Genomic DNA, 19,823 nt, shown 5'->3' on the forward strand with positions numbered 1-19,823 from the left:
TACAGTGCAGAGCTGTGTGTGTACAGTGCAGAGCTGTGTGTGTACAGTGCAGAGCTGTCTGTGTACAATATGTTGGACTCTCCCTTCCTGCAGCTTTCAGCCTTGCTCAGTAAACTTTCTGAGAGGACGGACTCTCCTCGCTCCTGCACTCTTCAATGGCCACGAGCAGCCAATCCCTCCATGTCGTAGCTGCCGGTTGGACCTTTCAGCGCAGAGAGGAAGGCGGCTGAGCCCCTGACTGGAGCCAGGGCAATGCAAACATGGGCGGGGGAGGGGCTGACTTCTGCATTCAGCCTGACGTGCCAGTGCTCCCAGGGCCAGTGACAGGCGACACAGCAGCCATGAGCACCGTACATGATGTCATTGTCATCGGCGGCGGCATCTCAGGTCAGACCATTCTTGCCAGCTGTCAGTGCTAAGCACATCCGCGCACCCTCTGTGAGGACTAGTGTAGGACTCCATGCTGCTGATAGTTATGTGCTAACAACAGGGAGTCCGTGTGCCCGAAGTGTGGACAAATGCAGGGTCTGTGCAGCCTGACCGCAGAGAGCCATTGTCACAGCCATTGTAATGGGGAGTTCTCTGTCCTGGGATGAGATATTGCAGCTTATCAGTCTCTGCTGCCACTGTAGGGCATTGCTGGCTGCCACTGTAGGGCATTGCTGGCTGCCACTGTAGGGCATTGCTGGCTGCCACTGTAGGGCATTGCTGGCTGCCACTGTAGGGCATTGCTGGCTGCCACTGTAGGGCATTGCTGGCTGTCACTGTAGGGCATTGCTGGCTGCCACTGTAGGGCATTGCTGGCTGCCACTGTAGAGCATTGCTGGCTTCCACTGTAGGGCATTGCTGGCTGCCACTGTAGGGCATTGCTGGCTGCCACTGTAGGGCATTGCTGGCTTCCACTGTAGGGCATTGCTGGCTTCCACTGTAGGGCATTGCTAGCTTCCACTGTAGGGCATTGCTGTCTGCCACTGTAGGGCATTGCTGGCTGCCAATGTAGGGCATTGCTGGCTGCCACTGTAGGGCATTGCTGGCTGCCACTGTAGGGCATTGCTGGCTGTCACTGTAGGGCATTGCTGGCTGCCACTGTAGGGCATTGCTGGCTGCCACTGTAGAGCATTGCTGGCTTCCACTGTAGGGCATTGCTGGCTGCCACTGTAGGGCATTGCTGGCTGCCACTGTAGGGCATTGCTGGCTTCCACTGTAGGGCATTGCTGGCTTCCACTGTAGGGCATTGCTAGCTTCCACTGTAGGGCATTGCTGTCTGCCACTGTAGGGCATTGCTGGCTGCCAATGTAGGGCATTGCTGGCTGCCACTGTAGGGCATTGCTGGCAGCCACTGTAGGGCATTGCTGGCAGCCACTGTAGGGCATTGCTGGCTTCCACTGTAGGGCATTGCTGCCTGCCAATGTAGGGCATTGCTGACTGCCACTGTAGGGCATTGCTGGCTGCCACTGTAGGGCATTGCTGACTGCCACTGTAGGGCATTGCTGACTGCCACTGTAGGGCATTGCTGGCAGCCACTGTAGGGCATTGTTGGCTGCCACTGTAGGGCATTTCTGGCTGACATGTGAAGATATGAGGCTGAACTCCCTGAAATATTCCCATGTGGTTTGGGCACTGTTGCCACCTTTGGCATGATGCCCTGGGCATTGCCCTTTAGGATGGGCTATACTAACAATAGCCTCAATGGAACAAAGGTGTTCTCAGATTGGTATTTTAGGCTCTGTTCACATTGCTTTCCAGCATGCATGTTATAGCTGCAGTAATTTAGCACCAAACATTGCCATGTGCTGCTGACATTAGTGCCATGTGTGCAGCTGTCTTACATATTTGCTTTATCTTTATTATTATTATTATTATTATTTTTCCAGTTTTCGGAAAAATAAGCACTTCAAAGGAGGTTGTCTCAAGTTTATTGTTAAAATTGCAAAGTGCATGAAGAAACGATCAAGTTTTCAATTTACCTTTTATTAAAAATTCTATCCGTTCTCAAGAATGGAGGACTTTTAATTCCATAGTTTACAGCTGGTTGCCTTGGTTACCGACCACTGCAGTCTCAGAGTGTCTGTTTACCAAAGCAAAGAGCATCCGCTGCTTGCATCCTTACATTTAAGCCTCTGGATGTAACGTGAAAAAAATGAGGAAAAGTTATTGATGTAAGAATACTTTTTCAAGGCATTGTACTAACCAGCACCTTATCAGCGCCATTCTGGTCCCCTTCGCTAATAAGACTGGGCAGATCACAGAGCATCTTTTGTGTTGACTGGAAGTCACTTTTTCAGTGCAATCCTTCTAGTGTCTTGATGTTGGTCTCATAGGATTACATAGAGAAAGTGACTCTCGGTTGACATAAGACATGTTTTTGAACCGGCCACTCCCACTTGTTGGCGGCCACATGGTGCAAAGTAGGACCGGAATGTCGCTCATAATGGGAAAAGATGACGATCAGTAAGAATATTAAAGTATAATACATAATAAAGTATGGTATCTGTGTGTTTACATGGACCCATAGACTTGCATGGGCCCTCGTCATCCGTGCTGCTGTAAAAAACGGGCATGTCTTATTGTAGTTAACACAGACACATGGCCATTGTGAAAACACAGCAGCATATGTTATAATGGGTACATGCATCATCAGTTAAAACAAAAACGGAGGCCACACGTACCGGAAACACGGACATGTGAAGGAGGCCTTAGGCTACATTCACATGACCGTTCCGTTTTTGCGGTCCGCAAAAAGCAGAACATTTTTTTCATGGATGTGTCTCTGTGTCATCCATGTGCCTTCCGTTTTTTTGCTGACCGCACAAAACGGAAGCAGCAAGAAAGATAAATTGATGGGTAGATATAGAGATGACTAGATAGATATAGAGACAGAGAGATAGAGGGATCGATGGATGAATGAATGGAGGGATAGATAGATAATAGATGCATATTCTAAGCTGGCACCCTTTAGTGACTTTCATGTGGCACTAAATGGTACTTAGCCTTGTAGTTAGCCAAAAAATAAATATATAATTAAAAAAAACAACATGGGGTTCCCCCTATCTTTTGTAGCCAGCTTGGGTAAAGCAGACGGCTGCAGCCTGCAAACCACAGCTGGCAGCTTCACCTTGGCTGGTAATCCAAAACAGATGGCACCCCACACTGTCATTTTAACATAAATAATTTAAAACAAAAACATCCCCCCCCCAATTTGGATCACCAGCCAAGGTAAAGCAAACAGCTGTGGTCTGGTATTCTCAGACTAGGGAGGTCCACCATTATTGGACACTCCCCAGCCTAAAAATAGCAGGCCGCAGCCGCCCCAGAAGTGGCACATCCATTAGATGTGCCAATCTTGGCGTTTCGCCCCAATTCATCCCGTTGCCCTGGTGTGGTGGAAAACGGGGTAATATATGTTGTTGATGCCAGATGTGTAATGTCACCTGGCATCAAGCCCTGGGGTTAGTGATGTCACGGCGTCTATCAGATACCCGATATCACAACCCAGTCAGTAATTAAAAAAAAAATAGACAACAAAAACATTTTTATTTGGAAAAAACACTCCCCAAAACATTCCCTTTCACTAATTTATTGAAAAGAACAATCAAATCCGGGTCCGGCGTAATCCAATAAGGGGGTCCAATGACGATCCATACCATAGTCACTGTCCCAGTCAATGAAGAACAGGATGTTCGCCATTGGCTGGGAGAGTAGTGCAGTGACCTGAGCTAACATCAATAGGTCAGCCCAGGTCACTACAGGGGATGACAAGCGCTGTCATCAGGAGGTTAGATGAGATCATTACCTGCTGTGACAATCTTCTGCACTCCTGACGTCAGCGCTGTCACTGACTTCCATTGTCCGCCGTGTTCACAGCGAAGAAACGCGGGAGCGACGTCACCGCTAGTGTCAGTCTCGGGCCGCCCGCGAGAAGTGATGTGAGACTGCGGCGGGCATAGAAGGCAGTGACAGCGCTAACGTCAGGAGTGCAGGAGATCGTCACCGCAGTTAAGGATCTCATTTAACCTCCTAAAGTCAGCGCTCGTTATCCCCGCGGCTGCCAGCACTGCAGGGTGAGAAGCTGCAGATACTGCTGCGAGCAGCCGCGGGGCTTTCAGGGAGCGGAACACAGACTGCACGGGCACCCGACAGAGGTCACATACAAGTGCTTCCGTGTGGCTTCCGGGGATTTTGCAGGCCCATTGACTTGTATTGAGTCACTGTCCGTTATTACGTGTTCCATAATAACGGACATGTTCCATAATAATGGAACGAACATACGGCATCCAATGTGTTTTTTTTTGTAGGAACTGATGCACACGGAAATTCTTCCGTGTGCCATCCGATCCTACACAAAATACATTGAAAAGATGGCCCTGTCCCTGGGTTCGCAAAATAACAGGAACTGACCAGGACAGACGGAACGGTCATGTGAATGAGCCCTTATTTGAATTTTATGTTATTTACCAACACAAAGAAACAAGTGTATGTGAAGTGTAAAGGGTACAGGGTTTTATAAATATTTAAAAATATAAATCTGAAAATTGTTTCATGCATTTATATTCAGCCCCCTGAGATAATATTTTGTAGGACCACTTTTCGCTGCAATTAATGCTGCAAATCTTTTGGGATATATGTCCACCAGCTTTTCACATCTTGGAGGCTGACATTTTTGTCTATGCTTCTTTGTAAACTGTCTCAAGCTCTGTGAGGCCTGAAACACACGTCCGCAGAAAACACGTGCGTGTCTCACGATCCATTTTTCGGTTCCGTGTTCCGTTTTGGATGTCCACTTTTCCGGTACGTGTGACATCAGTGTGATGGCGTATGCTTGCCGTGCGTGTGTGTTGAATGTCCGTGTATACGTGAGATACGTACGTGTCATGTCCGTGTGCAGTCCATGTGCAATCCGTGTGTCTTGAGCCGTTTCACCATTAAAAAAAAAAACGCACACAGACCGTACGGAAAGCACACGTACCTGGTCCATGTCACGTACGTGCAAACACGAACCCATTGACTTTAGCGGGTCCGTGTCTGTGTGATGCTGGCGAAACGCGGACATGTCATCCGTATTAAAAAACGCACACACGTACAAACCACACGAACGCACGTTCCGTGTGGCTTTACGTGTGTGTGCCTCTTACCATAGGGTAACATTCGTGCAAGTGTGTTCGTGCCGCCGGTATGTGTCAAAGAGTCCCAAACACGTACCGGCGGCACGGATGTGTGTTGCAGGCCTGAGATTTGATGGAGGCATCTGTGAACAGTAATTTTCAAGTCTTACCACAGATTCTCAGTGGGGTTTAGGTCTATAATTTGACTGGGCCATTCACACACATGAATATGCTTTAACCTGAACCAGGAGTTCTCAAACTCGGCTGCAACAAGTAGAATTTTTTTTCTTATTGGGGGGCAACATTCCTTGCAAGACAAAGTTACATTTTTAATGATACCATATTTTTTTTCTATATACCTTTGGATCACTTTTTTTTTTTTAACTTTTTTTTTTAACATGTTTTATTTTTTTAAAATGGCATTCATCGTTTGGGTTATGGTATGGTTTTATAGCTTGGGTCATTATGGATGTCACAGTAGCAAATGTACACTTTTTTTGTTATTTTAGTATATATATAAAAAGCATTTTTAATGGTAAAACCATTTTTCATGCTTTATTGCTCTATAAATACATTTTAATAATAATATTAATAAAACTAATTTTGAATTTCATTTTTTTTACATTTTTTTTTACATTTTATTCCCTTTTTTGTAATAATTGTCTATAGTGATGGGCAAACCTGAAATGTAAAGTTCGACGTCCGTACCAGATGTCTAGTGTCTATGCATGGACCCAGAACACTTACTTTTAAGGGAAGTCCGTGTTACTGTTCAGGTTCGGCCAACCGAATAAATATGAAAAATATAAAGGCAAAAGAAGGAAAATAAGGAGTAAAGCAACGCCGTTATACTTACCTACCTTTCCCGCAGCTGTAATACTACTTCCAGGTCCGCTCATTAACCCTCATACATATTCACCATTTCCCCCGCCCACCACCAGGCATCTGGCATCTGTGATTGGTTGCAGTTAGACAGTGCCCCCACCCTGTATGACAGCGTGTGTGATTGCTTGGAATCATACGTCTGCGTCCCTATAGTGGTGTAAAAATAAATAAATTAAAAAAAATGGCGTAAGACCGCCCCAGATTGTGACATCCAGCGCAGATAAAGCAGACGGCTACAGGCTGCAGCCTCCAGCTGTGCGCGATATCTTCGCTGTGTATCAAAATAAGAGGGACTCTATGCGGCTTTTCTTTTTTTTTTAAATAAATAAAAAATTAAAATCCTTTTGAAAACCGGAAATCGGTCCCCCCCACAATTTTGATACCCAGTTAAGATAAGGCCAACGCTGTGGGCTGGTATTCTCAGGCTGGGGAGCCCATGGTTATTGGGCCCCCAGCCATAAAAATAGGATGCTGCAGTCAACCTGAATTGTTGCATCTATTAAATGCGACTTCACCCGGCTCATCCCGATTGCCCTATTGCGGTGGTAATATAACGGGTTAAGGACAGCTCACAGCTGCCACTAAGGCCTAGATTAGTAATGGGTAGGGGGTCTATGAGACCCCTTCATTACTAATCCTGTAAGTAAAAATAAATAAACGCAAAGACAGGAAAAATCTTTTATTTGAAATAAAATACAAAAAAATCCCCTCTTTCTCCAATGTATTAACCCCCAAATACCCAGGTCCAACATAATCCACACGAGGTCCCATGACTATCCCAGCTCTGCTACACACTGAAGTCGCAGTGCGCTGGCACATTGCAGAACATCATTGCACACTGTGGCTTTAGACAGAGACTGTGAACGGTAACATCACTTAGTTTAACTGTGGTCACAGGTGGAGATTCCCACGGTACCCCACCTGTGATTGCAGGTAAACTCACCTCAGGTGAGTGCATTGACTCAGTGACCTTACCTCTGGTGAACTCAGAAAAGAGATGCAGATTTGGTGCTGAAATTTCTACACCAAGTTCCTGCACCAAATCTGCATCTCCTGGCAAAAAAATGCATCTATACGCAATGCGGTTTTAATGCAATATTGATGTGTTTTGTTTTGTTTTTTTTTTTTTGCCAAAAGATGCAGATTTGGTGCAGGAATTTGGTGTAGAAATTTCAGCACCAAATCTTGCACCTCCTAGCAAAAAAAATCGCATCAAATTTGCATCGCGTTTTAATGTGTTTGTTTTTTTTTTGCCAGGAGATGCAGTATTGGTGCAGGAATTTGGTGTATAAACTTCAACACCAAATGTGCCTCTCCTTTTTTTGTCAGGATATGCAGGTCTCATTGAGTTCATCTGAAGTGAGGTGGGGTACTGTGGGAACCTCTACCTGTGGCCGCAGTTAAGCTCAGTGACATCACCGCTAACAGCTGTGGCTCATTCAGTCTCTGCCTGAAGCCCCAGTGTGCGGTCATGTTCTGTAATGTGCCCGCGCACTGCTACTTCAGTATATAGTAGAGTCAGGATCGTCGTGGTTCCTTGTGTGCATTACGTCGGACCTGGGAGATTGGGGTTAATAAATTAGAGAAAGGGGATGATTTTTTTTTGTATTTTATTTCAAATAGAAGATTTTTTCAGTGTTTGTGTTTTATTTCTATTCATTTACTGGATTAGTAATGGGGGATCGTCTCATAGACGCCTCCCATTACGAATCTAGGGCTTAGTGACAGCTGTGAACTTTCACTAACCCCTCATATCACCCCAATTACTACCGCACCAGGGCAATCAGGATTTGCCAGGTAAAGTGCGAGAATTGTCACATCTAATGGATGTGAGAATTCTTGGCAGCTGCAGGCTGCTATTTTTAGGCTGAGGGCCCAATAACAATGGGACTCCCCAGCCTGAGAATATCAGCCCCCAGCTGTCGGCTTTAACATGGCTGGGTATCAAAATTAGGGGGAACAGCAAGCCGTTTTTTTAATTATTTAAATGATTAAAAAAAGCCTCATAGGTTCCTTTTATTTTGAGACACAGCCAATATAAACACATGGATGAAGGCTGCAGCCTGTACCTATATGCTTTAACTGCCATTTTTCATGTATTTATCTTTACACTACTTTAGAGGCGCAGATAGCGGGTGTGATTACCACCAATCACAGACGCTGTCACACAGGGTGGGGGCGGGGTGTGACTGCAACCAGTCACAGACACCGGCACTGGCGATGGGTGGGAGAAGCAGTGAATTTATAAGGAGGTTAATGAGCGGACCTAGAATTAGTGTTACAGCCATGCGGGAGACTCGGGAAGTAGAACTTCGCTTCCTTTTTGTAATAATGTCCCCATCCTGGTCCTCATCTTGTAGTAATGTCCCCCATGCTGTTCATCTTGTAGTAAAGTACCCATCCTGGTCCTCTTATAGAAATTTGCTTCATCATGGTCCTCATCTTGTAGTAATGTTCCCCATCCTGTTCCTCTCCTTGTAGTAAAGTACCCATGCTGGTCCTCTTCTTATAGAAATTTCCTCCATCCTGGTCCTCATCTTGTAGTAATGTCCTCATCCTGCAGTATTGTGACTGTCATGGGGGGCAGATAGTCCAGAGGTGTCCAGCAATAGAAGGTCACAGCGTTCGGCTGTGCAGAATGTTCCCTGACTTTCCATTATTCGTGCTCTCAGTATTCAGTGTACTAGGTATCTCCGCTACTGGGTTTTCATCCTTTCCCCTTTAGGACCCAGTGAAGCTCCTCTTCCAATCAGCTGCTAATCATCTGTATTTTCCCTTGGGTTTAAATACTCTCATTTTCCCTGGACTTGTGCTGGTAATAGTCCCTAGACACAGGGTCTCGCTTCCCTTTTCGACGTTCACTTGGTACTTCCTCGTACCTATCATGACAGTGACAATTCTTGTCTCCATACTGTAGTAATGTCGGCATCGTGTAGTAATGTGTCCATCATTGACCCCATCCTTTAGTATTGGGGTGTCCATCCTTGTCCCCATCCTGTAGTAAGGTGCCCATCCTTGCCCCATCTTATAGTAACGTGCCCATCCTTGTCCACAACATGTACTAATGTGCCCATCTTTGTCCCCTTCCTGTAGTAATGTGCTCATCCTTATTCCTATCCTATAGTAATGTGCCTGTCCCTGTCACAATCCTGTGGTATTGTGCCCATTCTGTAGTAACGCGCCCATCCATGTCCCCTTGCAGTAATGTGCACATGCTGGTTCCCTTATTACAATAATGTGTCCATCCTTGTCCTCCATCCTGTAGTAATGTGCCCATCCTTTTCCCCTTGTAGTAATATGCCCAACCTTGTCCCCTTGTAGTAATGTGCCCATGCTTGTTCCCATCCTGTAGTAACATGCCCATGCTTGGCCCAATCCTGTATTAATGTGCCCATCCTTGTCTCCTTGTTCACTTGTATTAATGTGCCCATGCTGGTCCACTTCTTGCAGTAATGTGCCCATCCCTGTTCCCATCCTATAGTAATGTGCCCATCCTTGTCTCATTGTAGTAATGTGCCCATCCTTGTCCCCATCCTGTAGTAATGTGCCCATCCTTGTCCTCTTGTAGTAATATGCCCCTTCTTGTTCACTTGTAGTAATGTGCCCATGCTGGTCCACTTCTTATAGTAATGTGCCCATCCTTGTCCCCATCCTGTAGTAATGTGCCCATCCTTGTCCCCATCCTGTAGTAATGTGCCCATCCTTGTCCCCTTGTAGCAATGTGCCCCTCCTTGTTTACTTGTAGTAATGTGCCTATGCTGGTCCCCATCCTGTAGTAATGTGCCCATCATTGTCCCCATCTTGTAGTAATGTTGCTATCCTTGTCCACTTGTAGTAATCTGCCCATCCTTATCCACTTGTAGTAATGTGCCAATACTGGTCCACTTCTTATAGAAATGTGTCCATCCTTGTTCCCATCCTATAGTAATGTGCCCATCCTTGTTTCCATCCTGTAGTAATGTGTCCATCCTTGTTCCATTGTAGTAATGTGCCCCTGCTTGTCCACTTGTAGTAAATTGCCCATGCTGGTCCACTTCTTGTAGTAATGTGCCCATCCTTGTCCCCATCATGTAGTAATGTGCTCATGTTGGTTCCCATACTGTAGTAATATGCTTATCCTTGACCACATACTGTAATAATGTGCCCATCCTTGTGTCCATCCTTGTACCGATCCTGTAGTACTGTGCCCATCCCTGTCCCTATTCTGTGGTTATGTGCCCATGCTAGTCCACCTCTTGTAGTATTGTCCCTATTCTTAGTCCCCTCCTTGCAGCAACGTCTCATCTTGTGATAATGTCCCCTATTGTGCCATTCTTTACATACACAAAAAAAAGGAAAAAAGAGTCTTCTCACTTGTCCTCTATGTCCTCGGTGTCCTCTTTCCTGCTTCTTGCAGCCCACAGTCATGTAGATCCATTGACGATAGCGGCTGGTGCAGGGAGCTGTTGTCAGCACTTTGGTTCAGTTGAATGTATTGGTTGCGCCGCTCAGAGAAGGTCTCTGCACAGCATTGTCATTGGCAGCCTCTAGCCAATCACAGTCCAGCAGCTGACATCAGACACCGATGTCAGTTGCTGGCCTCCGATTGGCCAATGACTTTCATTTACATAGCTGTGCAGAGTGCCATCAATATATTAAACTGAAGTAAACTGCCAACGGCAGCCCCCTACAGTGACCATGATCATCAAGGGGTCTACTTGCCTGCGGGACACAAAAAGCAGCCCCACAGGCTGCATGTTTAAGACCCCTGATCTCAACCATTGCATTGCAGCAGTACCTTTTAGGTTCATAATCGTGCTGGAAGGTGAAACTACACCCCAGTCTCAAGTCTCTTGCAGCCTCTAACAGATTTTCTTCCATCATTGCCCTGCATTTAGTTCCAGCCATCTTTTGATCAACTCTGACAAGTTTCCCTGTCCATGCTGAAGAAAAGCATCCCCACAGCATGATGCTTCCACCACCATGTTCAACAGTGGGGATTTTCAGGGTAATATGGAGTGTTATTTTTCTGCTGCACATAGCATTTTGTATTTAGTCCAAAAAGTTCTATTTTGATCTCATATGAGCCAAGTACCTATTTCCATTTGACATATGGGGGACACAGCTTCAGTCTCTGTCTTTGGGAGAGCCTCATGTTCCAAATAACACTGGGACTGACATTAAAACATAAAGAGGACCTGTCACAAACGTGGCAGGTTTTTCTCAGATTTTTATTTCGCTAATCCCACGCTGCAATACGTTTTTTGTAAATCTGATATACTGCTCCAGAGATATGGACCTATTTATTCAAGAACTTTGGCTAGTTTAGACCTCTGACACTTTAGACCTTCCTTAAGCCTCTTATATATGTTGGAGGAATGTCGGTCGAATGATGGTTCAGCTAATCGTTCGGCTGGCAGCTATCTCACCCGTACGCAGGAATGCTAATTTGGCCAAGCACTTCTGTATTCTTTTTGATAAATTTGTCATGACTCATGAGATGTCTAGTGGCGGGTTATCCCAGAGACAGTGCTTTCACTTTCACTGATCCTTTGATCAGCAGTAGTGATGCGCCAGCGTGCTCGACACTGCTCAATATGCAATCAAGCATTGGGGTGCTCGGGCATGCTTGTTCCTCAATTGAGTATCGCAGATGATCAAGATTCATGCTCGAGTCTCCATCCCACATGTTTTGCGGCTGTTTCACAGCCAATCGGCATGCAAGGATTGCCTGTCATACAAGGTAATGCCGTAGCATGTTGGCTACTTGCATTACTGTGATTGGCTAGCCACATTGCGTCATCAGGTCTTATATAAGACCTGGGGGCACAATGCTAGACACACTTCGGTGCATGGAGAGTTAATCTAGGAAGGAGATTTGAGAAGAGCAGGTATATAGGCAGGGTTTACTGCAAAACAGTCCTTCTATACTTGCAGTTCCTTGCGAAATATTCGGCCCCCTTGAATTTGTCAACCTTTTCCCACATTTCAGGCTTCAAACATAAAGCTAATAATGGTATGGTGAAGAATGAACAACAAGTGGGACACAATTGGGAATTTGAACAAAATTTATTGCTTATTTTAAACTTTTTTTAAAAAATAAATAACTGAAAAGTGGGGCGTGCAATATTATTCGTCCCCTTACTTTCAGTGCAGCAAACTCACTCCAGAAGTTCATTGAGGATCTCTGAATGATCCAATGTTCTCCTAAATGACTTAGGGTATGTGCGCACGTGTGCGTATTACATGCAGTTACGCTGCGTTCTGCACCGCAGCGTAACTGCATGCGTCCTGCGTCCCCTGCACAATCTATGGAGATTGTGCAGGGGCCGTGCGCATGTAGCATGTTAGAATGCAGCGATTCGGCTGCTTGCCGAATCGCTGCGTTCTAAGAAGTGACATGTCAGAGCTGCGCTCTGAAGCGCACATTTTCGGTGCGGTGCAGAGCGCACACGTGCGCACATAGCCTTATGATGATAAATATAAGCCACCTGTGTGTAATCAAGTCTCCGTATAAATGCACTTGCTCTGTGATAGTCTCAGGCTATGTGCGCACGTTGCGTTCTCTGCAGTGCGGAAAAGAACGCACCCTCTGGCAGACTGGACACTGCGTTTATAAAATAAAATGCATCCACAACGCATGCATTTTGGATGCTTTTTCCATGTGTTTTGCATGCGTTTTGGATGCATTTTTGACAGTGCGTTCCCCGGCAATTCAGCTCTGCTACATGCCGGCTGACAGCCGACACAGAGTCGCGCGATGAGAATGAACTCGGGTGAACTGCACCCGACTTCATTGTCACACCGCAGCTCTGTCTGTGTGTGGCGTCCTGATTATCATCTTCACCACACACATCCCGTCATTACCACCGACATCCCCGCACACATCCCGACATCCCCGCACACATCCCGACATTACCGCCGACATCCCCGCACACATCCCGACATCCCCACACACATCCTGACATTACCGCCGACATCCTCGCACACATCACGACATTACCGCCGACATCCCCGCACACACCCCGACATCCGGGCACACATCCTGACATTACCGCCGACATCCCCGCACACATCCTGACATTACCGCCGACATCCCCGCACACAACCCGACATTACTGCCTACATCCCCGCACACATCCCGACATCCCCGCACACATCCCGACATTACCGCCGACATCCCCGCACACAACCCGACATTACCGCCGACATCCCCGCACACAACCCGACATTACCGCCGACATCCCCGCACACAACCCAACATCCCCGCATACATCCTGACATTACCGCCGACATCCCCGCACACAACCCGACATCCCCGCACACATCCTGACATTACCGCCGACATCCCCGCACACAACCCGACATTACCGCTGACATCCCCGCACACAACCCGACATTCCTGCACACATCCTGACATTACCGGCGACATCCCCGCACACAACCCGACATTACCGCCGACATCCCTGCACACAACCCGACATTACCGCCGACATCCCCGCACACAACCCGACATTACCGCCGACATCCCTGCACACAACCCGACATTACCGCCAACAACATCCCCGCACACAACCCGACATTACCGCCGACATCCCCGCACACATCCCGACATTACCGCCGACATCCCTGCACACATCCCGACACTACAGCCCTCATCATCACCGCACACACACCGGCATTACCTCAGTGACGTCCCCCGCTGCAATTCACTTCAGTTGCTGCGTGGAGCTCCTAGGAGCGGCAGTGTTCTACTGCCGCTCCTGTCAGCTTCATGTAGCAGAGCTGGATGCGTCGCGGGACCTCTGGATTACGCCGGACCTGGAGGGGTATTTGGGGATTTTAATAAAGTGGTGAAAGAGGGTGTTTTTTTGTCTTTTATTCCAAATAAAGGATTTTTTCGGGTGTATGTGTTTATTTATTTTCACTTACAGGTTAATTATGGAAGGTATCTTGGGGAGACGCCTGTCATGATTAATCTAGCACTTAATGGCAGCTATGGGCTGTTGCCATTAACCCCTTATTACCCCGATTGCCACCGCACCAGGGCAATTCGGGATGAGGCGGGTAAAGTCCCAGGACTGTCGCATGTAATGGATGCGGCAATTCTGGGTGGCTCCTAGCTGATATTTTTAGGCTGGGGGGCTCCCCATAACGTGGCGCTCCCCATCCGCCCACCTGCGGCTGTGATTGGTTGCAATCATAGGCGCCAGTGGGCGGGGAAAGCAGGAAATACGAGATTGAATAATGAGGAAAAGCCGCCGGAGCAGTGTGAACGATGTGCAGCGCCGCGCCGGTGATCGGGGACCGGTGAGTATGAGAGAGGGGGGGAGACTGACCGACGGACAGAGAGAGGGACAGACAGACAGAGAGACCGACCGACAGAGAGAGAGAGAGACAGACAGAGCAAACAACTGACAGAGAAAGAGACCGACCGACAGACAGAGGGAGATTCACCGACATCCACAGACAGAAATTGATCGACATCACAGAGACTGAAAAGACCTGCGTTTTTCTTGTCAAAAAAGCATGCGGAACGCAACAAAAATGCAGTCCAAGTGCATTTTGGTTGCGTTCTGACCCACATCATTGATTTCAATGGGTGGAGAACGCAGCTACAACGCACAAAAGATGTGACATGCTGCTTTTTTTTCCGCCGCGATTTTGGCCATCCAAAATGCTGCGTTTACAAACGTAGCGTGTGCATTGATTTTTCGGGGGAAGCTGAACGCATGCAGTTACGCTGCAGTTCAAAACGCAGCGTTTCCGCGGTAATAAAACGCAATGTGCGCACATAGCCTCAGTGTTCTGTTTAAAGAGCAGATAGCATCATGAAGACCAAGGAATACAACAGGCAGGTTCGTGATACCGTTGTGGAGAAGTTTAAAGCCGAATTTGGTTAAAAAAGATTTCCAAAACTTTAAACATCCGAAGGAGCACTGTGCAAGTGATCATATTGAAATGGAAGGAGTATCATACTACTGCAAAGCTACCAAGACCCGGCCATCCATCCAAACCTTCATCTCAAACAAGGAGAAGACTGATGAGAGATACAGCCAAGAGGCCCATGATCACTCTGGATGAACTGCAGAGATCTACAGCTGAGGTGGGAGAGTCTGTCCATAGGACAACAATCAGTCGTACACTGCACAAATCTGGCCTTTATGGAAGAGTGGCAAGGAGAAAGCCATTTCTCAAAGATATTTCTTAAAAAGTGTTGTTTAAAGTTTGCCACAAACCACCTGGGAGACACACAAAACATGTGGAAGAAGGTGCTCTGGTCAGATGAAACCAAAATCTAACTATTTGGGCACAATGCCAAACGATATGTTTGGCCTAAAAGCAATACAGCTCATCACCCTGAAAACACCTTCCCACTGTCAAACATGGTGGTGTCAGCATCATGGTTTTGGCCTGCTTTTCCTCAACAGGGACAGGGAAGATGGTTAAAATTGATGGGAATATGGATGGAGCGAAATATAGGACAATTCTTGAAAAAAACCTGTTGGAGGCTGCAAAAGACCTGAGACTGGGACGGAGATTTGTCTTCCAACAAGACAATGATCACAAACATAAAGCAAAATCTTCAATGGAATGGTTCACAAATAAATGTATCCAGGCGTTTGAATGGCCAAGTCAAAGGAGGGCTGTGGAGTCGGTAACTCAAACCTGCGACTCCGACGCCTCAATTTCCCTTGCACCGACTCCGACTCCCACATATATTGCTTATATTTAAATGAAAAATATATTGTAGTACAATGTGAACATCAGACATTTAATCATTTTTATGATACAATAATCAAGATATTTAGGTAGAACATAAAATATATTTATTGGAATACAACTTTAGAACACAAAAAACTGTAATAAATTGTAAATATGTTATACAATATGTAACATAGATTATACTGTATATATACACACACTATGTAATAATAAACTATGCAAGTGTCAAAAAACAGTTTAAAAACAAAAACATTCTACCGTATTTTTCGGACTATAAGACACACCCTGGTTTTAGAGAAGGAAAATAGGAAAATAAAATTTTAAGCAAAAATTGTGGTTATGACACACTGTTATGGGCCGAGGATCTGCTGCTGACACTGTTATGGGAGTAATGTCCCCAAATTCTCTACTAAGGTACCCCATCTTGGTAAGGATCCTCCTGCCTTGTATATGATCCTCTTGCCTTGTATATACTGTACATGTCCCTCATCCTGTTATAGTCCCCATCCTGCTATATACTGCCATCCTGGTATGTGCTCCCATCCTGCTATATACCCCCATTCTGGTATATGGCCGCATCCTGCTATATACCCCATCTTGGCATATGGCCGTATCATGCTATATACCCCATCCTGGTGTATGGCCACATCCTGTGGCACACAAAAAATAAACGTTCATACTCACCTTTGCTTGCTCCACGCAGCATTGCTCCTCCTTCCGTCTGTATCAGCAGCAGTGCCGCTGACCTGTGTGGAGCCGGCCACGATCCCTGCAGCATTGCTTGTCCTCCTGCCTGTGCCGGCCGTGGCTGTGTGTGGACTCGTGCGCACAGCGATGACGTCATCTGGTGTAGATTCACATCGAAGGCATCAAAACTATGAATTAACACATGTGGAATGAAATAAAAAAGTGTGAAACAACTGAAAATATGTTTTATATTCTAGGTTATTCAAAGTAGCCACCTTTTGCTTTGATTACTGCTTTGCACACTCTTAGCATTCTCTTGATGAGCTTCAAGAGGTAGTCACCAGAAATGGTCTTCCAACAGTCTTGAAGGAGTTCAAGCTCACCCCAAACCATCTTGATTGGGTTCAGGTCTGGTGACTGTGGAGGCCAGGCCATCTGGCGTAGCACCCCATCACTCTCCTTCTTAGTCAAATAGCCCTTACACAGCCTGGAGGTGTGTTTGGGGTCATTGTCCTGTTGAAAAGTAAATGATGGTCCAACTAAACGCAAACCGGATGGAATAGCATGCCGTTGCAAGATGCTGTGGTAGCCATGCTGGTTCAGTATGCCTTCAATTTTGAATAAATCCCAACAGTGTCACCAGCAAAGCACCCCCACACCATCACATCCTCCATGCTTCACGGTGGGAACCAGGCATGTAGAGTACATCCGTTCATCTTTTCTTTGTCGCACAAAGACACATGGTGGTTGGATCCAAAGATCTCAAATTTGGACTCAGCGGACCAAAGCACAGATTTCCACTGGTCTAATGTCCATTCCTTGTGTTCTTTAGCCCAAACAAGTATCTTTTGCTTGTTGCCTGTCCTTAGCAGTGGTTTCCTAGCAGCTATTTTACCATGAAGGCCTCCTGCACAAAGTCTCCTCTTAACAGTTGTTCTAGAGATGTGTCTGCTGCTAGACACATCTGTGTGGCATTGACCTGGTCTCTAATCTGAGCTGCTGTTAACCTGCGATTTCTGAGGCTGGTGACACGGATAAACTTATCCTCCGCAGCAGAGGTGACTCTTGGTCTTCCTTTCCTGGGGCGGTCTTCATGTGAGCCAGTTTCTTTGTAGCGTTTGATGGATTTTGTCACTGTACTTGGGGACACTTTCAAAGTTTTCCCAATTTTTGCGGACTTACTGACCTTCATTTCTTAAAGTAATGATGGCCACTCATTTTTCTTTACTTAGCTGCTTTTTTCTTGCCATAATACAAATTCTGACAGTCTATTCAGTAGGACTATCAGCTGTGTATCCACCAGACTTCTGCACAACACAACTGATGGTCCCAACCCCATTTATAAGGCAAGAAATCCCACTTATTAAACCTGACAGGGCACACCTGTGAAGTGAAGACCATTTCCGGTGACTACCTCTTGAAGTTCATCAAGAGAATGCCAAGAGTGTGCAAAGCAATAATAAAAGTAAAAGGTGGCTACTTAGAAGAACCTAGAATATAACACATTTTCAGTTGTTTTACACTTTTTTGTTAAAGGGAACCAAACATCAGGATTTTCGTGTATAAGCTGCAGCCAGTGCAGTACTGGCACTATCAGGCACATTGTGTACATACCATTAGGGTGCAGCTCGGGTGTTTAGTCAGTGAAATCCAACTTTATAAAGTTTGAAATTTCGTGCACTTTTTGATTGACGTGTGCACCTCTCTGTTAATGTCCGGGCGGGTTATGCAGGAGTCCCCCGCCCCCCACCAGCCTGTTCCTCCCTCTCTCCTGATGTCCGGGCGGGTTATGCACGTGTTTCCCGCCCCCCCGCGCCGCCTGTTCCTCCCTCCCTCCCTCTGGCTGTATGTACATTTCTAATCTTCAGAAACATGGCGCCGGAGTGGGCCTCTGCGTATAGCGCTTATCTCCGGCGCCATGTTTCTGAAGCCCGCATCACACAGCTTGGTGTCTAAGAGGGCGGCGCATGCGCCCTCGCTCCTTCAGATCCCGTTGTGACCGCGGGAGCGAGCGCGATCACAACAGGACTGCAGAACAGCTGATCGGAGGACGCGATCAGCTGTAGCTACGATGACGTGCCGCCTCAGGACACCGGGCCAGGACAGCAGCCTGCCAGCGACATCGGGGGTCAGGTGAGGTAAGCTCACCATGGACTCACATGACCCCGTGACGGCAGTGCTGCAAGACCCGGTCACGGTAGTGATATCGGGCGGCACTGTCTTCACGGGGTCAGGTGAATGAAATTACTAGCACCTGTGATGTCATTGCCCCAGCAGTCACACACACATTATACACACATTGCTGTGTGTGCGCCCCTGTCGCTGGCAGGCTGCTGTCCTGGCCCGGTGTCCTGAGGCGGCACGTCATCGTAGCTACAGCTGATCGCGTCCTCCGATCAGCTGTTCTGCAGTCCTGTTGTGATCGCGCTCGCTCCCGCGGTCACAACGGGATCTGAAGGAGTGAGGGCGCATGCGCCGCCCTCTTAGACACCAAGCTGTGTGATGCGGGCTTCAGAAACATGGTGGTTGTTTATGCGCATTGCCAGGGAGATCCCGGGCATGCGCACTAACCGGCTGCGTGTGGTGCCGCTGGGCCTCCCTTTGAGCGTACGCGATATGTGCGTGCTGCCAGGGCTGCCGGATGTTTATGTGCGTTGCCTGGGAGATCCCGGGCATGCGCACTGACCGGCTTGCTATGGCGCCGCTGGGCTTCCGTATAGGTGTGCGCGTTGCCTAGGAGACTTTGGACATGCATCTTTATGATGCTAATGGCGATGTGGGACGGCCCTGTATCAGACCCTGTCTATTCATTACGCCCGCACTACATTAGGCAATCTGCACCTGTAGAGAGGCTGATTTCTGCATAATTGATTGATTACACCCAGCTGCTCCTGGCTATTTAAATCCATTCTGATATGCAGCTTCATGACGCCTCGCCCTGGACTATGGTAGTAATATATCTTCAGCATTGTCTGCCTACTATGGATCCCTGCTGATGGCGCCATGAACCTGCATATCTAACAACTATATCTCGTTGGGCAAGTATTTTATTATAGTTTATCATTTGCTCCATACCACATGTGGTGCCTTATGTTTAAAACTGTCTGTCTTATTGTAAGGGTACCTTCACACTTAGCGATGCAGCAGCGATCCGACCAGCGATCTGACCTGGTCAGGATCGCTGCTGCATCGCTACATGGTCGCTGGTGAGCTGTCAAACAGGCAGATCTCACCAGCGACCAGTGAACAGCCCCCAGCCAGCAGCGACGTGCAAGCGACGCTGCGCTTGCACGGAGCCGCCGTCTGGAAGCTGCGGAGACTGGTAACTAAGGTAAACATCGGGTATGGTTACCCGATGTTTACATTAGTTACCAGTGTGAGCAGGGAGCAGGGAGCCGCGCACACTAAGCGCTGGCTCCTTGCTCTCCTAGCTACAGTACACAT

The 19,823-nt window shown here is 47.1% G+C and overlaps 1 protein-coding gene across 1 annotated transcript in view; it reads left to right on the forward strand.

The window, feature by feature from the left end:
• The first annotated feature begins 249 nt into the window (after positions 1-249).
• LOC142291190 (amine oxidase [flavin-containing] A-like) overlaps positions 250-19,823 on the forward strand; it is a 133,752-nt gene continuing 114,178 nt past the window's right edge. Inside the window, exon 1 of the mRNA XM_075335537.1 lies at positions 250-387. Coding sequence (XP_075191652.1) covers positions 261-387 — 127 coding nt within the window. The 5' untranslated portion in view covers positions 250-260. The remainder of the gene's footprint in view (positions 388-19,823) is intronic.

The sequence above is a fragment of the Anomaloglossus baeobatrachus genome, chromosome 2 (assembly GCF_048569485.1).
Source record: "Anomaloglossus baeobatrachus isolate aAnoBae1 chromosome 2, aAnoBae1.hap1, whole genome shotgun sequence".
In the NCBI taxonomy this organism is placed as follows: Eukaryota; Metazoa; Chordata; class Amphibia; order Anura; family Aromobatidae; genus Anomaloglossus; species Anomaloglossus baeobatrachus.